General features: G+C 45.3%; 1 protein-coding gene across 1 annotated transcript in view; it reads right to left on the bottom strand.

Moving 5' to 3' along the window:
• Nucleotides 1-873: 873 nt before the first annotated feature.
• The window catches only part of CENPN (centromere protein N), a 48,054-nt gene continuing 31,155 nt past the window's right edge, over nucleotides 874-17,772 (bottom strand). The window contains exons 7-11 of the mRNA XM_030204505.1: nucleotides 12,982-13,083; nucleotides 12,275-12,332; nucleotides 9,006-9,118; nucleotides 3,242-3,368; nucleotides 874-1,088 (exon numbers count right to left, since the gene is read on the bottom strand). Of these exons, the coding sequence (XP_030060365.1) occupies nucleotides 1,000-1,088; nucleotides 3,242-3,368; nucleotides 9,006-9,118; nucleotides 12,275-12,332; nucleotides 12,982-13,083 (489 nt within the window). The 3' untranslated portion in view covers nucleotides 874-999. The remainder of the gene's footprint in view (nucleotides 1,089-3,241; nucleotides 3,369-9,005; nucleotides 9,119-12,274; nucleotides 12,333-12,981; nucleotides 13,084-17,772) is intronic.

Raw genomic sequence — 17,772 nt, 5'->3', positions numbered from 1 at the left:
AGCTCCCGGTACCATGGGAAGGAGGAGACCGATGACGATGCTTCTTAGGTTTCTTTCGATGCACGTTATCGGCGCTCCTCGGTACCCACAAGGAGGACGTGGAATCCACATGCCTCCTCGGGGTTGGGTCCGAAACAGGTCGGTTCCGATGGGCCTGTACAGCAGGAGCGTTCGAGGCAGGTAGAGGCCCACTCGACTGCTCACTGCTCCCAGTGGGGGTTGGTCGTCGGGCTGCTGTTATCTGCTCTCCCGATGTCGATGCCATCTCTGGTGCCGAATTTGACGCCGCCGGTGCTGATGCTGTCGATGTCGACGCCGAAGAGCCGGGGCTCCTGCCTCAACACCTGTGTCCGCTTTTTAAGGCTAAGACACATTTTGCACGCTTTAGGGTTGTGTTCAGGCCCAAGGCACTGAATACACCAAGCGTGGGTGTCGGAAAACGAGATAGCCCAGCTGCACCGACCGCACTTTTTGAAGCTGCTGGGAATCCTCAATGTCATCAACGGAAAAATAGTGAGAACAAGCAGCCTGCATGTCCTCGGAGAAAGGAGGGTTCTTTGTTTTCTAAAATTAGTAGGCAGACATTTGCTGCTTTGTATTTTTGAATATAATAAATCAGAATAAATATTGCTAGATGCTCATGCTCAGAGCCGCTATTTTAGTATTTTCTAATACTGCAAAATATAAGGATTTCTCAAACTACAAGATTTTATACTTTATGGATTTTCAGATCAGTATTTGCTACACATTAAAACACTGTGTCCTTAAAATCATACTTAAGGCACAGAAAGAAGGAAAAGCAGGCCTCTTGGTTAGCCGTCTGAACCCTGAAGAAGTCAGACCTTGCTAACGTATGCACATGGTACGGTTGTCCTTTGTCTATCCAACTTCCTTCAGGTCATTAGATGGTACTGATATCATGCAAAGGTTTAATTTGGAGGCCATCACACAGCAAGCTGATGCAATCTGGTACACAGAAGGCTGACGTAATCTCTCAAATTAATTCCTTTTCTCTCCAATTCTGAACAAATTTCTGGCCTTATGAGGGATGCAGGTAAGTAACTGTGACAGTGGTGCGTCTGCAAAACCTAAAAATAAAAAAATAAATAACTAAGTTACAGCCTGACCAACTTGGGGTATTGACGCATTTCAGACAAACAACCCCCCCCCCCCCACTAGTCTACTTGAGATAGAGTTATGCAGAGGAAAATTGAGGCTGGCAGCAAATCAACGGGAGGCTCATGTCAAAGCTCAAGGTTGCAAAGAACTCATGGCATGCCAAAGGACTCTTGAGGCACTGACTCAAATTTGATGCACAAAACCCCATTTGAATCACTGCCACATCAAAGCATTAAGGGATCCTTTTACTAAGCTGCGGTAAAATGGCTTACTGCAGGACGCGCTCAGTTGACCTGTGATAAGTTCCAAATCTGCAGATGCTACCCACATGCTAAGAAAATTTTTTTAGATTTTTGAGGGGCATCTCTGTGGCGGACAGTAAGGCATTCCTGTGCTAATCTGTCATCATGTCCGCATTATCGTGCGCTGATTGGCAACAATAGTGCATGACCACTAGTTGAAAAATGTAGAAAAAAAGATGGTGGCCTTAACGTGTGGGGAAAAAACCCGTGTAAGGTTACTGCAGGTTAATACAAGGACTACTGAATGATGGCTGGAAGCTTTTCAAGAGCACCCAATATTACTATCCTGATGGGATCTTTCATGTTGCTGTATTTTGTACATTCAGATTAAAGTGCTTCTAATGTGCACTCAAGAGTCTTTGTAGGTTTGCCTTTCATTGCACCAATAAAAACTGTTATCTCTTATTACATAAACATAACAGAAGTTATACAATGGACGTTATATAGAGCCCAAACAAACCCAAATTTTTTGTTTTTTTGCCAAAATCAAATCTGTGACAAATTTTCACAGAGAGAGTAGTGGATGCTTGGAATGCCCTCCCGCGGGAGGTGGTGGAAATGAAAACGGTAACGGAATTCAAACATGCGTGGGATAAACATAAAGGAATCCTATTCAGAAGGAATGGATCCTAAGGAGCTTAGCCGAGATTGGGTGGCAGGGCCAGTGGCGGGAGGCGGGGATGGTGCTGGGTAGACTTATACGGTCTGTGCCAGAGCCAGTGGTGGGAGGAGGGGCAGGTGGTTGGGAGGCGGGGATAGTGCTGGGCAGACTTATACGGTCTGTGCCAGAGCCGGTGGTGGGAGGCGGGACTGGTGGTTGGGAGGTGGGGATGGTGCTGGGCAGACTTATATGGTCTGTGCCAGAACCGATGGTGGGAGGCGGGGCTGGTGGTTGGGAGGCAGGGATAGTGCTGGGCAGACTTATATGGTCTGTGCCCTGAAGAGGACAGGTACAAATCAAAGTAGGGTATACACAAAAAGTAGCACATATGAGTTTATCTTGTTGGGCAGACTGGATGGACCATGCAGGTCTTTTTCTGCCGTCATCTACTATGTTACTATGTAACTGGACGCTCAATTTTGAAAGAAACCAAAACCATAAACAAAAATGCCCCCCCACCCCACCCAAACAAGAAAGTCCAAACCCCAGTGGCAGCCACCCCATGATTACCCCCCCCCCCCCAACTGACAATGGTAGGCCCTCCCAAGGCCTACCTTAGGACGCCTTGGTAGTCTAGTGGTCTCTTCGGGAGCAGGAAGAAATCCCACTCGTTCCTGTGGCTGCTGAGACTGACGCGGAAGGTCTCAGTAGCTATTTTGCAACTGGAAACCACACTGGCAGGAGTGAGTCCCCTGCCCATGCGGGTTTCAAGCACAAAATGGCCGCCAGGACCTCCCGTGGCAGTCTTGTGAGGCTGCCACAGGAAGTCTCTGCAACCATTTCCACTGAAGCAGCAGAACGGGGTGGGAATGAGTGGGATTCGTTCCTGCCCCTGAAGGGGCTACTAGACTACCAGGGCTTCCTAAGATAGGTGTCAGGCTGGGAGGGGGCATGCTCAAGTTTCGTATTTAGTAGAAAATGTACAGGGATTTTCTGCTTGGTTTTGGTGTCAAACCTGAAATTTGGTTGGCCTCTAATATTATAGAATTTTTTTTATAGATACATTTTATTGCATCTACATGTGTGTGTGTTTTTTTTTGCAGAAAAAAAAACTAAATATAGAGAAACCAAAGATTCCAATAGAGCTCCTCACGTTAACCAATCATAGTGTAAACGATGAAAAGCTCACTCCCAGAGAACACACACGGTGAGGACTCACCAGATGGTGCCAAGGATCTTAATCCCTCCAAAAGATGAGGACTGGAAAACCTGACGACACATCTGAACGGTTCCTCTCTACCTGCAAGGATGCCCGTTTGCGGTTCACCTCTGAACATTGTATCGAGCTGAGGACAATGCAAAAACAGCAAGTTACGTGAATACAGAAAATTACTAATGCCTGTGATTTTACATTGCAGGAAATTGTACACTCGGGGGGTCAGTGCTCAGGGAAGGACCTGTTCTTGGCCTTGCACCAGAGTTCTGGCACTATTAAGAGACAAATGGCACATCCCAGATTTTACTTCTGGTCTCCTAGGCCAGTGGACCTTAGGATGGCTGTAGCTGTTACCTGTGTCCCCCTTCACTGCATATGATGGGGCTCCGCTGTCTAAGACAGTGAGTGTCTGACAAACTCTTAAAAATGAGCTGCGGCTGGTATATCTTGTTGGGCAGACTGGATGGACCGTACAGGTCTTTATCTGCCATAATCTGCTATGTTACTAGGTTTTAAATACCATTTTGAAGATGCAAGACTGCTAATACTTTTTCTCACTATAAAAATAAGGATTAATCTGGAAAATAAAAGCAAAGAAATAATGTGCCATTATCTTTTTGTTAATCGCTGTTTTGAAGAGATTCATCCAAGGAGGTGTACAGCAGGGAACTAAGGAATTCAATTAAACAAAGCAATTAAATCATACTCGCAGTGAAATAAGAAAACTGAATTGAAACAATAAGACTGTATTAATATAGTGTCAGCACAATATACACAGCAAACACAATCAGAGGGGATTATATGGCATAAATAGAACAAATAATGTTAATAGATTTAATCTTTATTTGATAAACTGCGAATCATAGAAATGTAAGTGGTTTACAGGCAGAAATCAAAAGTCTAGGGGAGAAAGACCACATAAGGAATTCTAGGTTACAGCTGAAGCTTAATAAATAATGAGAAATAAAGGAGAGACAGGAATTAAGACATTAAATAACTCAAGAGTGGAGTAGCCTAATCACAAAAAAAAACCAAAACAAAACCCCAGTTTATCAAATCTCATCCCCTTTCCTTTAAACGTTGGGGACTGCGATAGGGCCAAGCTGCTGGCTGAAGAATTAAAAGTGGTCAAAGAAAAACCTCATGCACGAAGTGGAATACTTAATTATAGCAACTGTGATGTTTAACTGGTCTTTATCACTGAGTTATGGGAGGGAGGGTTTGGTATGTTTTTTTTTTTTTTTGTTACATTTGTACCCTGCGCTTTCCCACTCATGGCAGGCTCAATGCGGCTTACATGGGGCAATGGAGGGTTAAGTGACTTGCCCAGAGTCACAAGGAGCTGCCTGTCCCTGAAGTGGGAATCGAACTCAGTTCCTCAGGACCAAAGTCCACCACCCTAACTACTAGGCCACTCCTCCACTGTTGCTACTATTTGAGATTCTACATGAATGTTGCTATTCCACTAGCAACATTCCAGTCGGCCCTTGCAGATCACCAATGTGGCCGCGCAGGCTTCTGCGTGCAGGACGTCAGACTCACAGAAACAGAAGCCTGCGCAGCCTTCTACATGGAATGTTGCTAGTGGAATAGCAACATTCCATGTAGAACCTCCAATAGTATCTATTTTATTTTTGTTACATTTGTACCCTGTGCTTTCCCACTCATGGCAGGCTCAATGCGGCTTACATGGGGCAATGGAGGGTTAAGTGACTTGCCCAGAGTCACAAGGAGCTGCCTGTGCCTGAAGTGGGAATTGAACCCAGTTCCCCAGGACCAAAGTCCACCACCCTAACCACTAGGCCACTCCTCCACTTATCTTCACTGTTTTGGAACAGATTGTGTGAGACTGTCTTTGATGTCTGTACTGTCACTGTTGGACGGCATTTATATAAAATAAAATGTTTACCATAAGCCTGGCTGAAATAAAAGGTTTTAATGCTGACTTGGGTTTCACTGTGTATCCTCAAGAGGCAGGACATTCCAAAGAGTAGGCGCAAGCACAGCGGTTGGCAAACCTGGTCCCGGAGGCACCCCAGCCAGTCAGGTTTTCAGGATACCCACAATGAATATTCACGAAAAAGATCTGCATGCATTGCCTCCACTGCATGCAAATCTCTCATGAATATTCATTGTGGATATCCAAAAACCTGACTGGCATGGGTGCTTCCAGGACCAGGTTTGGCAACCACTGCAAAACAGGAACATCTAGCACAGTCTAAACAAATATGCTGAGGAAATGAGAGAGCTGGGGTGTAAGTAAGAGCAAACTGAAGAGGAAAGGAGGAATGCCAGGTGTGCAGTACAGAGAGTTTTGAGCAGGATCTGATAAGTGATAGGGAGCCAGCACACACGGACAGCAGAGGGGGTGACTCGATCATACTTCTTTGCACCAATTTTAGAGATGTTCCGGATGTGAGAGAGTTTCAACCCAATCAAGGCATGAAAATACCAGAGTGCAGAAGGAGACGTAAGGCCCTCTGATCTTGGAGAGGATAGACTTCCCACAATTGTTTCAAGATAAAGAATGTGAGCTGGGCTCCTGCGATTCACAGCCACAAGGAGAGCATTCTCGCTGCAGAATTGCCAGGTTTCTCCCACATTGTGGGCAGGAGATGTGTTGGCTGGGTGCACCTCGCTGCCAGTTCTTGTGATGCTTGCTGAGGCTCTTCCCCATCCATATCTTCCTGACTGCCATCAACAGACCTAGCACCTCTTGCCACGTCAACTGGGCCTGCGGAAGGATGAGGATGGAGGACAGGTCCTCCCCCTCTGCCACTGGGATCTGACTCATGCTTTGATTTATGGAGTTTGGACTTTGCAGCAGCAGAGAAGTGGCCAGATCCACTGCTGTCCTCTCCTTGCCAGCCTAATCAGTGGAAAGGATAAAGGGGAGTGCCAAGTGGGGGGTGGGGAACAAGGATCAGAGTGTAAATTGGTGGAGAGACTACAAACAGATTTGGGCCCTGTGAAAGCACAGAATTTAGAGGGTGTGTGTGAAAGGGTAGGATGAATTTTTCTCCCTTAAATTCTCAACTATGTACATTGCTTTTCCTGACTCAACTCTGTCCTGAGGCTGCCTTCTTTTTGCATGGTTATGATTCCTGTGCCTAATTTTATCCAGGAAAAAAGGATGTACCCGGAGCTACCCCAGAAAACCACAGCGTATGCAGTTGACCTCAGTCTGGGTATGTGCAGCTGGCTAGTCAATCTCAAAACCCATTAAAGGCATGGCAAAAAGCAGAGACAGTTTTAAATTAGGTGTAGCTCTTCTGGTACTGAGGTCTACACAGTAAAGACTGCTACACAGCAGAACTGTTGGTGGGTATCAGATCATTTGATTTCCTTGGGGGGAAGCTATAATTTTGGGAGGATCTTAGATGCCTCAGAGGAGGATAGAGGGATAGCCTGCCTTTCAAGTAACTTGGCCTATTTCCTCTAAGGTACTACAATATTGGAATCAGTCGCCATCCTCCTCCCACCGATAAATCCTTAGAGATACCAAACTGCACACTTGAAAGGAGGATCACGAACCCTGCTGAATATATATTTAGGACGCTAGTTCATTGGCATGTGACCTTGGTTTCTGTAGCCTCATGCCTCCACAGAATGCTTCCAGTTTTAGAAAATTAAACAGCGCCCCCATGTGGCAAACAATTGTGACATGTCTAGTACCCACCACACATACCTAGTAACATAGTAAATGACGGCAGATAAAGACCTGTATGGTCCATCCAGTCTGTCCAACAAGATAAACTTGTACTAAGTTCTGACGCTAACGTCGAAGCCCCTTAAAATTTACACTCCAGCCCATCCCTATCTAGTCAGTCACGATCAGGGCGTAGACCATAGAAGTCTGCCCAGCACCGGTTTTGTTGCCCAATTACCGGCGTCGCCACCTAATCTCTGCTAAGATTCCACAGATCCATTCCTTCAAAATAGGATTTCTTTGTGTTTATCCCACACGTTTGAATTCCATTACCGTTATCTCCACCACCTCCCGTGGGAGAGTATTCCACGTATCCACCACCCCCCTCTGTGAAAAAAATACTTTCTGACATTAGTCCTGAGTCTGCTCCCCTTCAACCTCAATTCACATCCTCTAGCCTTCCAGTCTCCGGAAAAGGTTCATTTGCGGATTAATACCTTTCAAATATTTGAACGTCTGTACCATGACACCCCTGTTTCTCCTTTCCTCCAAGGTATACATGTTCAGGTCAGCAAGCCTCTCCTCGTACGGTTTGCAACGCAAATCCCATACCATTTTTGTAGCTTTTCTTTGCACCGCTTCCAGTCTTTCTACATCTTTAGCAGTAAACATTTACTGACTGACCACCCACTCTGTGGAACATGCTGCCTTGCCCGCTTGCAGATTAAGAGCTCCTACTCTAAACCTTTTACTTTGCTCGAGTGCCTGAGGAAATTTTAAACAGAGGACTTGCAGTAATATCACTAATCCTTCATTTCTCTGATACCCTTGTTCCCTATTCTCCCTATGATATGTTTGTTTTCCAGTATTTGTGGCTCCTTTGTAGTAAGCTGTCAGGTGTTTAGATTACAATATAAAGGCTATGGATAATAATTTAATAGTTAACTACTTGCTTGTACAATTTATGAATCTGTAATTTGCTTTGGTATATATCAGGGGTGAGCAACCCATAGGCCAATGATGGCGAACCTATGACACGCGTGCCAGAGAGGACACGCAGAGCCCTCTCTGTTGGCATGCGTGCAGTCGCCCAGGCCCAGCCACTTTCCCTCCAGGCCCACCCACCCAACATCCCCTCGCATGTCCTCCCTGCTGGCGCTGATTACCTCTGTCGAAGCGGCCGCGTCTTTGAAAGCCCTGCCTGTATCTAGCCTTCCCTTCGCGAGTTCGTTCCCTCAGTTAGTCCCACCCTCGCGGAAATGATGTCAGAAGGCGGGACTGACTGAGGGAATGAACTCATGAAGGGAAGGCTAGAGACGGGCAGGGCTTTCAAAGACGCAGCCGCTTTGACGGAGGTAATAAAAAAGATTTACATGCAGGGCATGGATGGGAGCGGGAGGGGAGGGCAGGGGAGAGAAGAGAATCGCTGGGTATGGATGGATGCAGGGGAGCAGAACAAGGGAGAGAACAGAATTGCTGGGTATGGATGGATGGATGGAGGGCAGGGCAGAGGAGAGTTGCTGGACATGGGTGGGTGGATGGAGGGGAGAGCAGGGGAGAGAGGAAAGTATGAGCCAAGGTTAGACAAGTTGTCAGCATGTATGCAACAGCAAAAATCACATTAATTATTCAAAAGCATGCCAAATGCTTTTAAAGTTCTGTTATTCAGGTTAAATTGCCCTGTTGGCACTTTGCGATACATAATTAGATTTTGGGTTGCTGTTTGGGCACTCGGTCTCTGAAAGGTTCACCATCACTGCCATAGGCCATATGCAGCTCACCATTGATTTTATGTGGCCTGCAAGACCATGGAAGTATACACACAAACATTAACCAGAGTTTCGACAATATTAAATATCTTCAGAACAGCAGCAGAGATCTCATTAAACTTTTAAAGTAATGACAGAAATATACAGTAACACACCACACTGGTAATAATTTTTGTTCATTCAGTCATCACATTGAGTTTTGATGGCAGTGATCATGTGGTCCTCTGTGTATAAAGGTTGCCCACCCCTGGAAGAAATGCTTGAGGAAATTGGTCTAGCAGATTCAAATAAACTAAGCTTTGTTATGTTAAGTCAGAAGATGGCTAGACATGAGAGAAAGAGAGCATACCTTATACTGAGCAAATTCTAGTTTGGGATGGGGTCCATCACCAAAAGCTTCTTGGTTCAGAGTCCATACGCGCTCTTTTTCCTGCTTATTTTCATAAATCACCCTTGGATCAACTACAAAAAAAGCAGAGAAGTTCTAATCTCTTTAATCCAACCTGTTCATCCATTTTTGGGGAGGTTTATGTATCTCAAAAACAATGACTCTCCCCCCCCCCCCCCCCCCCCAATGTTTGAAGCAAAAAAATGTACAGCACTAAAAGCAATGCACGCAGCCCAGCTGTACCCCCTTATCCACGATTCCTGGGTCACATGACAAGCCCATTCCTTTGCACTCAAATGATGCCCATAAATAGGGCTTCAGATTCTAGGGGGTTTACAAATGGAAGAGCTTAGTTTAAAAACCTGTTAAGTACATTAAAAAAAAACAACAAGGTTACACCGGAAACAGACTGCCTTCATAGATAGCCATAGGATGTGTGAAATTTACACCAAGTGGCATTTATTTGTAAAGTATATGATATTCAGTGAAATTTTTTTTTATGTTGACTAGAATTCTTGAAAATAAAAACAAACATTCATTTATCCAGAAACAGCTTTCCATACTTAACAGGTTTTGGAACCAAGATTATTCAATAGTCCATTGAGGGATTTTTTTTTGTTTTGTTGTTGTTACATTTGTACCCTGCGCTTTCCCACTCATGGCAGGCTCAATGCGGGGGCAATGGAGGGTTAAGTGACTTGCCCAGAGTCACAAGGAGCTGCCTGTGCCTGAAGTGGGAATTGAACTCAGTTCCTCAGTTCCCCAGGACCAAAGTCCACCACCCTAACCACTAGGCCACTCCTCCACTGTTGCTACTATTTGAGATTCTACATGGAATGTTGCTATTCCACTAGCAACATTCCATGTAGAAGTCGGCCCTTGCAGATCACCAATGTGGCCGCGCAGGCTTCTGCTTCTGTGAGTCGACGTCCTGCACAGGCAATGCACAGAGAAAAGTGCTGAAGAAAGGTTTCAGCTGGTGGAGGTTGGGGGACCCTTGCCAGCCAAGGTATGTGGGGTTGCGGCAGGGGTGGGAGTTGTGGCAGGGAGGCAGGTCAAAGTATGCCCCCCCCCCCCCCCCCCCAAACATTGAGGTCTGATTTTTTTTTCTCTTGTTGTTCCTAATAAACACATCAGTGTCTGTAGCTGGCAGCCTTCTTTTTTGTTAACCCACAAGAGTGAGTTGGAGAGAGAGAGAGAGAGAGAGAGAGAGAGAGAGAGAGACTGGGGCAAGTGACAGATCTGAAACCCAGTTCTGGCTTGCTATAGTGAGGAGGTGTGGGGACCCTTCTCACCCTGTGTAGTCTGAAGTAGAAGTAGTAAGTGGAATCTTAGGACATTCAGCACTACCACACCCAAGCAGTCCATAACATCATTTTCATGGGACCCTACACCTAGAGCAGAGAGTAGGAAAATTTAAGTGAACAAGAGTAACATCTTTTACTGTACCAGGCTACAGCAGCAAAGGTATCACTTTAATGTACGTGACCATCAGCTTGTTCAAGTGTACTAGTAACTATCTGAATATCATCAGCCCACCCTGAGTAGCCTTGAAATATGAAAAGTGTGAGTAAAAGAGAAGGCTAGCCAATGTATATAAGTCGGTGTTTGACTTAACTTTGGGTGTTCATCTGTGTTCACAAAATCATTTACGGAGATGCTCCGTCATACATGCTTGACCTCGTAGACCTCCCACCTAGAAACGCCAAAAGATCTGCCCGTACTTTTCTTAACCTACACTTCCCCAGTTGCAAAGGACTAAAATACAAACTAACACATACCTCCAGCTTTTCCTACATGAGCACGAAATTATGGAACGCTATACCAAATCACGTGAAAACAATTAACGAAATCACTAACTTTCGCAAATCGCTGAAAACCTATCATGAAAATCCATAACTAATTCAACATAACACCACTCATCCCTTACTATGAATATCTTTTATAATTGCTTGATTAGACTACTTATGGTCCTGATACCCTTCATATCTCTGTAACATCAATTGTATCTTTGTACCCTGATATGGTGATGCCATAACAGGTTTCTGTAAGCCACATTGAGCCTGCAAATAGGTGGGAAAAATTGAGAGTGCAGCAATGCTCCAGTTTGATTTACGTTACTTCACAGTGTGATCTGGAGTTTTGTCTGAGTGGAAGTCTGATGCCTTGCTTGCCTGGCCCTCCAGCCTTAAGGTTGGCGCCAGCCCTGGTCCTACCAAATAAGTTCTTTATGTGCCCTTTCTCCCACCATTCCTGGCAGTTGACTAGGCAGCTGCCTAGCTCACCTATACAACAAGGGGGCTTACACAAAATTAAACTTTAGGAATATTTTTAGGTGAATTAATTTTTTTGCCACACTTTTACCATTTATTTATTTATATTTGTTGCATTTGTATCCCACATTTTCCTACCTATTTGCAGGCTCATTAAACATTGATATATACTTATTCTCCTCATTAACCCCAGCAGCCACATACTCCCTTCTCTATCAATTCCCCTCCCCTCACTAACCCTGGTACACCTTCCCTGCTTTCCAGACAGCAGCACACACCCTGCTTCTCCCATCCTTGATGCCAGTGCACTTTACCACCTCTTAGAGCAATACACACTACTCCCTTCCTTTCCCTAATTCCATCATCAGGCCGTAGTGACAAAAAGACTGCCACAACCATGGCTGCTGCAAATGCCTGGTCTGAACACATGCAGCTGCCACTGCTACCTCTTCCTCCCTGGGCCCACATGGTTGCTGCTTCCCCCATCGCTTCTTCCTCTCTGGACATGCGCAGTCACCATTACTGCTGCTCTTTTCCTCCCTTGACATACAGCCCCTTAGCACAATGTTTCCCAAGTCGGTCCTGGAGTACCCCCCTTACTAGTCAGGCTTTCAATGAATATGAATGAAATTGATTTGATTTGCATATACTGTCTCCATTATATGCAAATCTCTTTCATGCATATTCATTGTGAATCTCCTGAAAACCTGACTGGCAAGGGGGTACTCCAGGACTGACTTGGGAAACATGGCCTTAGTAGATGCCACCCTGTTAATGTCATCTGGCTGTGCTAACAGAACCAGATGACCAACCACAGAAGGGGGGTAATTTGGGCGGTTTTCCAGGATTACGCTTCACCTGTAAAGCATCATAACGGACAAAACAAGTTAATTGGGCATTGCAGTTGCTGGCTTAAAAAAAAAGATGGGACCGATTGCTTAGAAAATTCTGTAATACCTATTTCTGAAGCCACATTTCTTTCTTGGAGGGGCCTTGGATGATACGTCTGAAAAGACTAATAAAAGAAAAAAAAAAATCAAATATTAATTTCTTAGGCATTAATCTCTGAAACATTCTTGGCAAACCCTACTCTTAAGACTTTCTTCTATTTAATATCTAGGTTCTTACATGAACCTTTAATTTTAATGCTTCTGTTTTGTGGCAGTAGAAGCTGTTGCCAGTCTACCTCATTTCTCCTCCCCAGGGCAAGAACGAGCCAGTGAAAGCAGTCTGGTACGCTTGGTAGGACAGCTGGCACCCACCTGTGTAAGACACTTATTACCTAGCTCAGCAACACCATAAAATCCTCTAAACAAACATTTTACATCTAGAGTAAGAACACTGCTGATCATTGGTGACCTTGGGACCCTTACCTTCATCACGAAGGACATGGGACAGTTATTACAAAGGGCAAAGAAAAATTATATTAAATGTCTGTTACTTCTACAGGGCATTCAACAATTACCGAGGTATGAAGTAACTCCTTTCTGAGAAACCGTCCTCACTTCTCAAGGAGGAAGACTTTGGCTGCCCGAGTGTTACCTTATTGAAAGGCTGTCCACATCAATGGATCAATACTGTACCACTATAACAATCTCCCACCTGCCCTGAAACAGAAAACCAAGACTCATCTTAGAAAGCCGCTGCTGGGAGCGTGGGCTCACCTGATTATACTGTTTAAAAACAATATCTTTAAGGGAGTCCAACGAACGGCCACGCAGCTCCATCTCCTGGATCTCATTGTGTTGGGCAGCAATAACCACGGCCTTGAAGACAAAAGAAGCAATAGGACAAATATACTTTTGCCACAGAACGTCAGCCCTGACTTTTCACAAATCGAAGAGAGCATGTTTAGCACTTCTTTCCACCAACAAAATTCTGCAGTCGTTATGTGGGTTTTCTTTGTGGCCTGGCAGTTTCAACCTCCCTTTATCAGGCTACAGCATTAAGAACCTTCATTCATAGCTAGTCAGGATCTCCCCCCACCCCTTCTCGACATTTCCCATCTCCCACCTAGTGACCATTAACTGCATCTCTCTGGAATTTATCACATGCACAACCACAGTCTGGCCACCGTGTATTGCTATTGCAGGATGAGAGAATCTTTGAAGGACCGTGAACAGTACTTCCCTAGCATTCCCAACTCTGACCAACTGAGGAGTGGAAGACAGGCCTGCAAATCAAAATGCTGTCTGCCATATGGCAGCACACACCACTGCCGACAGTCACTTTGTATAGATGTACATAATGTAGAATCGGGCAATGGCATGCAAAATAAGAGCACCTTGTTACTTTTATCTTGCGTGCCATTATCTAATTCTATGTGTGTTTGCAAGGTGTGATTTATCAAAGAAGAAATCTGACGCTGGTCTTGTAATATGGGGAGCACAAGATTCTTGGCAGCCATCGTTTGATTTAAAAACTAGCTCAGAGCTAAATGGCATGGTTAGAAAAGAGTTTTAAAAAGTAGCAGTACGGTTTTACAAATAAACCCAGGACTATCAACTAGCTAGTTTGGTTTGGAATGCAGATGCCAAAACATGAATCCTAACAGACCCCGCTCTTGACATCACTTTATTTCTTAAGGTACATTAGAAGCCGATTGAAGGAGAAAGCTAAAGATACTTACCTGTAAGCACGTGTTCTCCGAGGATAGCAGGCATACATTCTCACATGTGGGTGACGTCATCCATGGAGCCCAGTGTGGACAGTGCCAAGTGCACTGTCATTTAAAATCTTTGAAGCAGTGTCCCCACCGTGCGTGTGAAGGTACCTTCCCGCCCGATGCTGGAGTGCGAGACCAGCAGTAAAGCATTAAAGTTAAGAGAGAATTCCAAAGGGAGGCAGAAGGGATGTGAGAATTTATGCCTGCTGTCCCTGGAGAACACCCGGTACAGGTAAGTATCTTAGCTTTCTCAAAGGACAAGCAGACATAATATTCTCACATGTAGGACTCACTAGCTACCAGGATCACAATAAAAGTCAATTTTATAATTAAGCAGATAGTGAGCCTGGTGGGAAAAAAAAGGGGCGGGAGGGCAGAGTTGACTTTTAAGTGGCAAAAATATTCTGCAGGACTCCTTGTCCAAACTGGCTACTCCACCAAGAATGTTGCTCCAGACAGTAGTGAGCAGTGACGGTGTGGATAGAAGACCATGCAGCCATCTTGCAAATGTCTTCAATGGAGGCAGAGCGGAAATGAGCTACTGAAGCCGCCATGGCTCCGACATTGTGAGCAGTAACCCAGCCACGAAGGGTCAGCCCAGCCCGAGTATACATGTACGAGATACAGTCAGCAAACCAAGTTGATATTGGGGATTCCCATCACCAAATGTACAATCAGTTAGGGTCTAAGGACACAAAAATCTGGGAGGACTTCCTATGAGGCTTTGTATGTTCTATATTAGTGTTTCCCCAAGTCCAGTCCTGGAGTACTCTTTGCCAGTCAGGTTTTCAGGATATCCACAATGAATATGCATGAACTTGATTTGCATACACTGCCTCCATCATATGCAAATCTCTTTCAGGCATATTCATTGTGGACATCCTGAAAACCTGACTGGCAAGGGGTACTCTAGGAGCAGACTTGGGAAACACAGTGTCCTAGAGCATGTTGCAGACTAAGGCATGAGGTGTGACCACAATAGTACAGCGAAAAAAGGAGTAGGATGATCTGGCTCTTTCAATAGCCCAGGGAGACGTATGTAATTACAAAGTCTTTATCAATGGCATCAAATGACTCGACACAGCAGCCGTGTTTCGGTGCTTGTGTGCCTGCCTCAGCACTTTTTCACACATCATCTTTAGATTGTATCCTTTAAATCAGATCGGCCACTTCGACTGTCACCAAATGTTTCCTTCATGACAAGGAGCATCTGCTAGACGCTCCTGAACAGCGGATTCGAGGTCGGAGATGTCACATTGTCACTACTAAAGAGGAAATATGTGAAGAAACATCAAAGGCATGCCTTGTCAGATATTTACGATAGTCGAGAAGTTTTGTGTGCAGCTTATGGAATTCCTCAGTTTTCTCAGGGAGAAGGAATTCCGTAAAAGATAAAATCTCTAATACAGAGTACGTAAATTGTGGAATAAAGTTGATAATCCAAAAATGCAATTGGTTAGCACTGAAGCCTGAAAGTTTTTCTGCTAGAAGAGTAATGTCCTAGCTTCTCTCCTAGAGGAGCAGAAGCATGAGATCTTGCAATGCGAGTGTGCTTTAAGGCAGATTCCACAACTAGAGAATGATGGGATCTCTCAAATCCGGTGGATTTCTGTATCTAGTACACATCGTATCAGTTTTCTTTGGGGCTACCCGAACTGTCAGTGGAGTCTCCCAGTTTTTCAGTATTTTTCTTAATTGAATGAAGTGGACATCGATTCCTTCTCTAGGTGGAGAGTCATAATCTAGAACTTCAAAATATTCTGAACGTCCAGCCCCCTCTTCCTTCAGTATATGTTGCATCACAAAGCAGAAAACTGAGACAACCAAAGAGCAAACCTTCCTCACAAAAGAGACATGAATCTCGAACTGTGACTACAACATGTCACTGTCAGCACTGAATTATTTTCCCAATAAAGGTTCCGTCATCTTTTTCTTTCTTTCTTGAAGGGAGCAGCCTGGAGTACAGGAAGCTGTGGGATAAGGCAGGGACCTGAGCAACAAGTATGCCTTCAAAGTTGGCACCACCCGCCATACACCCCCTGCCTCAACTGGCCAATACGACCCAGGAGCTGGAGGAAATCTGTCCATCACCTGCTGGAGAGAGATATACTGAAAGAAGAGGGGCTGGACGTCCAGGATCACTGGCTTCTTTCAGTGTTCTCTATCTCCACCTGCTGGTAGACGGATACAACCCACCAGTTTCTGGATTCATCTGCTACTTACACTATGGAAAGATAGACTCTCCAGAGGAGATCTATGTCTCTCAGGTGATGATCAGATGTAATGCCATAGGACTCCTCAGCTGAGAGATCCTGGTGGTCTTGATCTGTCTCCCAGGCAAGGTTTGAGTCTGACTCTTCAAAGTACTGTTCATGGGAAGTATATGGAAAAGAGTTTCAACTAGAACATTGGCTCTGCGTCAAGGCAGATGAGTCTCCAAAGTTGGAGAAAGTTCCTCTGGTGACTTCAAACCTGTGGGATAGTTGTGACCATCAACCAGCAAGTGGAGATAGCGAACTGAAAACTGAGCTGAAACATCTCTTGACATCCAGTCCAGCTCTTCAATATTTATAGACAAGCAGTAAGGTAAAACTCAGAATAAACACAACAACGCACTGACTTATACAAACCAGACAAGCAAACAAGTGAGGACCTCTCATCTCTGGACAATTGGTACAGAACAAGGGGTATGCAGGAAGCACCTTACAAGATGACAGTCACTATTTAACCCATTACTTCGCACAGACTAGACATCTCCAAAACCTCAGGCGGGCCCTTGGAATAGAGGGAAGGACTAATGGAAAGAAAATGATCACGGAAGACCTAATTTCTCCTTCCATTACGTAGCTTCCCACTATTCCAGAACCTGTGGGATGTTTAAAAGCAATCCCTTTAGTAGGTGGGATGCTGGTGGCTGCTCGAGGACCAAAGCTCCGAAACTGGCTTCCAAGCATGCTGCAACCTCCATCCTCTAGTACTTGGCAAAGATATGTAGCGTCGACCATGTCGCTACCTGGCAAATATCTGCCGGAGACAAACTATGTGGATTTTTTGGTGGGGGGAGGAATAGATGAAAGAAGAAGGATATTTGGGTTCTGTGTGGAGAAGGCACATGAAAGTGAATGATACATACCTGTAGCAGGTGTTCTCCGAGGACAGCAGGCTGATTATTCTCACGACTGGGTGACGTCCGCGGCAGCCCCCACCAACCGGAAGAAGCTTCGCGGGCGGTCCGCACGCAGGGCACGCCCACCGAGCATGCGCGGCCATCTTCCCGCCCGTGCACGACCGTTCCCGCCAGTTGAATGACAAGCAAAAAAGATGAAAACGCAACTCCAAAGGGGAGGAGGGAGGGTAGGTGAGAACAATCAGCCTGCTGTCCTCGGAGAACACCTGCTACAGGTATGTATCATTCACTTTCTCCGAGGACAAGCAGGCTGCTTGTTCTCACGACTGGGGTATCCCTAGCTCTCAGGCTCACTCAAAACAAGAACCCAGGTCAATTGAACCTCGCAACGGCGAGGATACAACAGAAAATTGACCTACGAAGAACAACTAACTGAGAGTGCAGCCTGACCAGAATAAATTCGGGTCCTGGAAGGTGGAGTTGGATTTACACCCCAAACAGATTCTGCAGCACCGACTGCCCGAACCGACTGTCGCGTCGGGTATCCTGCTGGAGGCAGTAATGTGATGTGAATGTGTGGACAGATGACCACGTCGCAGCCTTGCAAATCTCTTCAATAGTGGCTGACTTCAAGTGGGCCACTGACGCTGCCATGGCTCTAAC

Source organism: Microcaecilia unicolor, chromosome 5 (genome assembly GCF_901765095.1).
Source record: "Microcaecilia unicolor chromosome 5, aMicUni1.1, whole genome shotgun sequence".
Lineage (NCBI taxonomy): Eukaryota > Metazoa > Chordata > Amphibia > Gymnophiona > Siphonopidae > Microcaecilia > Microcaecilia unicolor.
The sequence above is the reverse complement of the archived record's forward strand: the minus strand, read 5'-3'. Positions and strand labels throughout refer to the sequence as shown.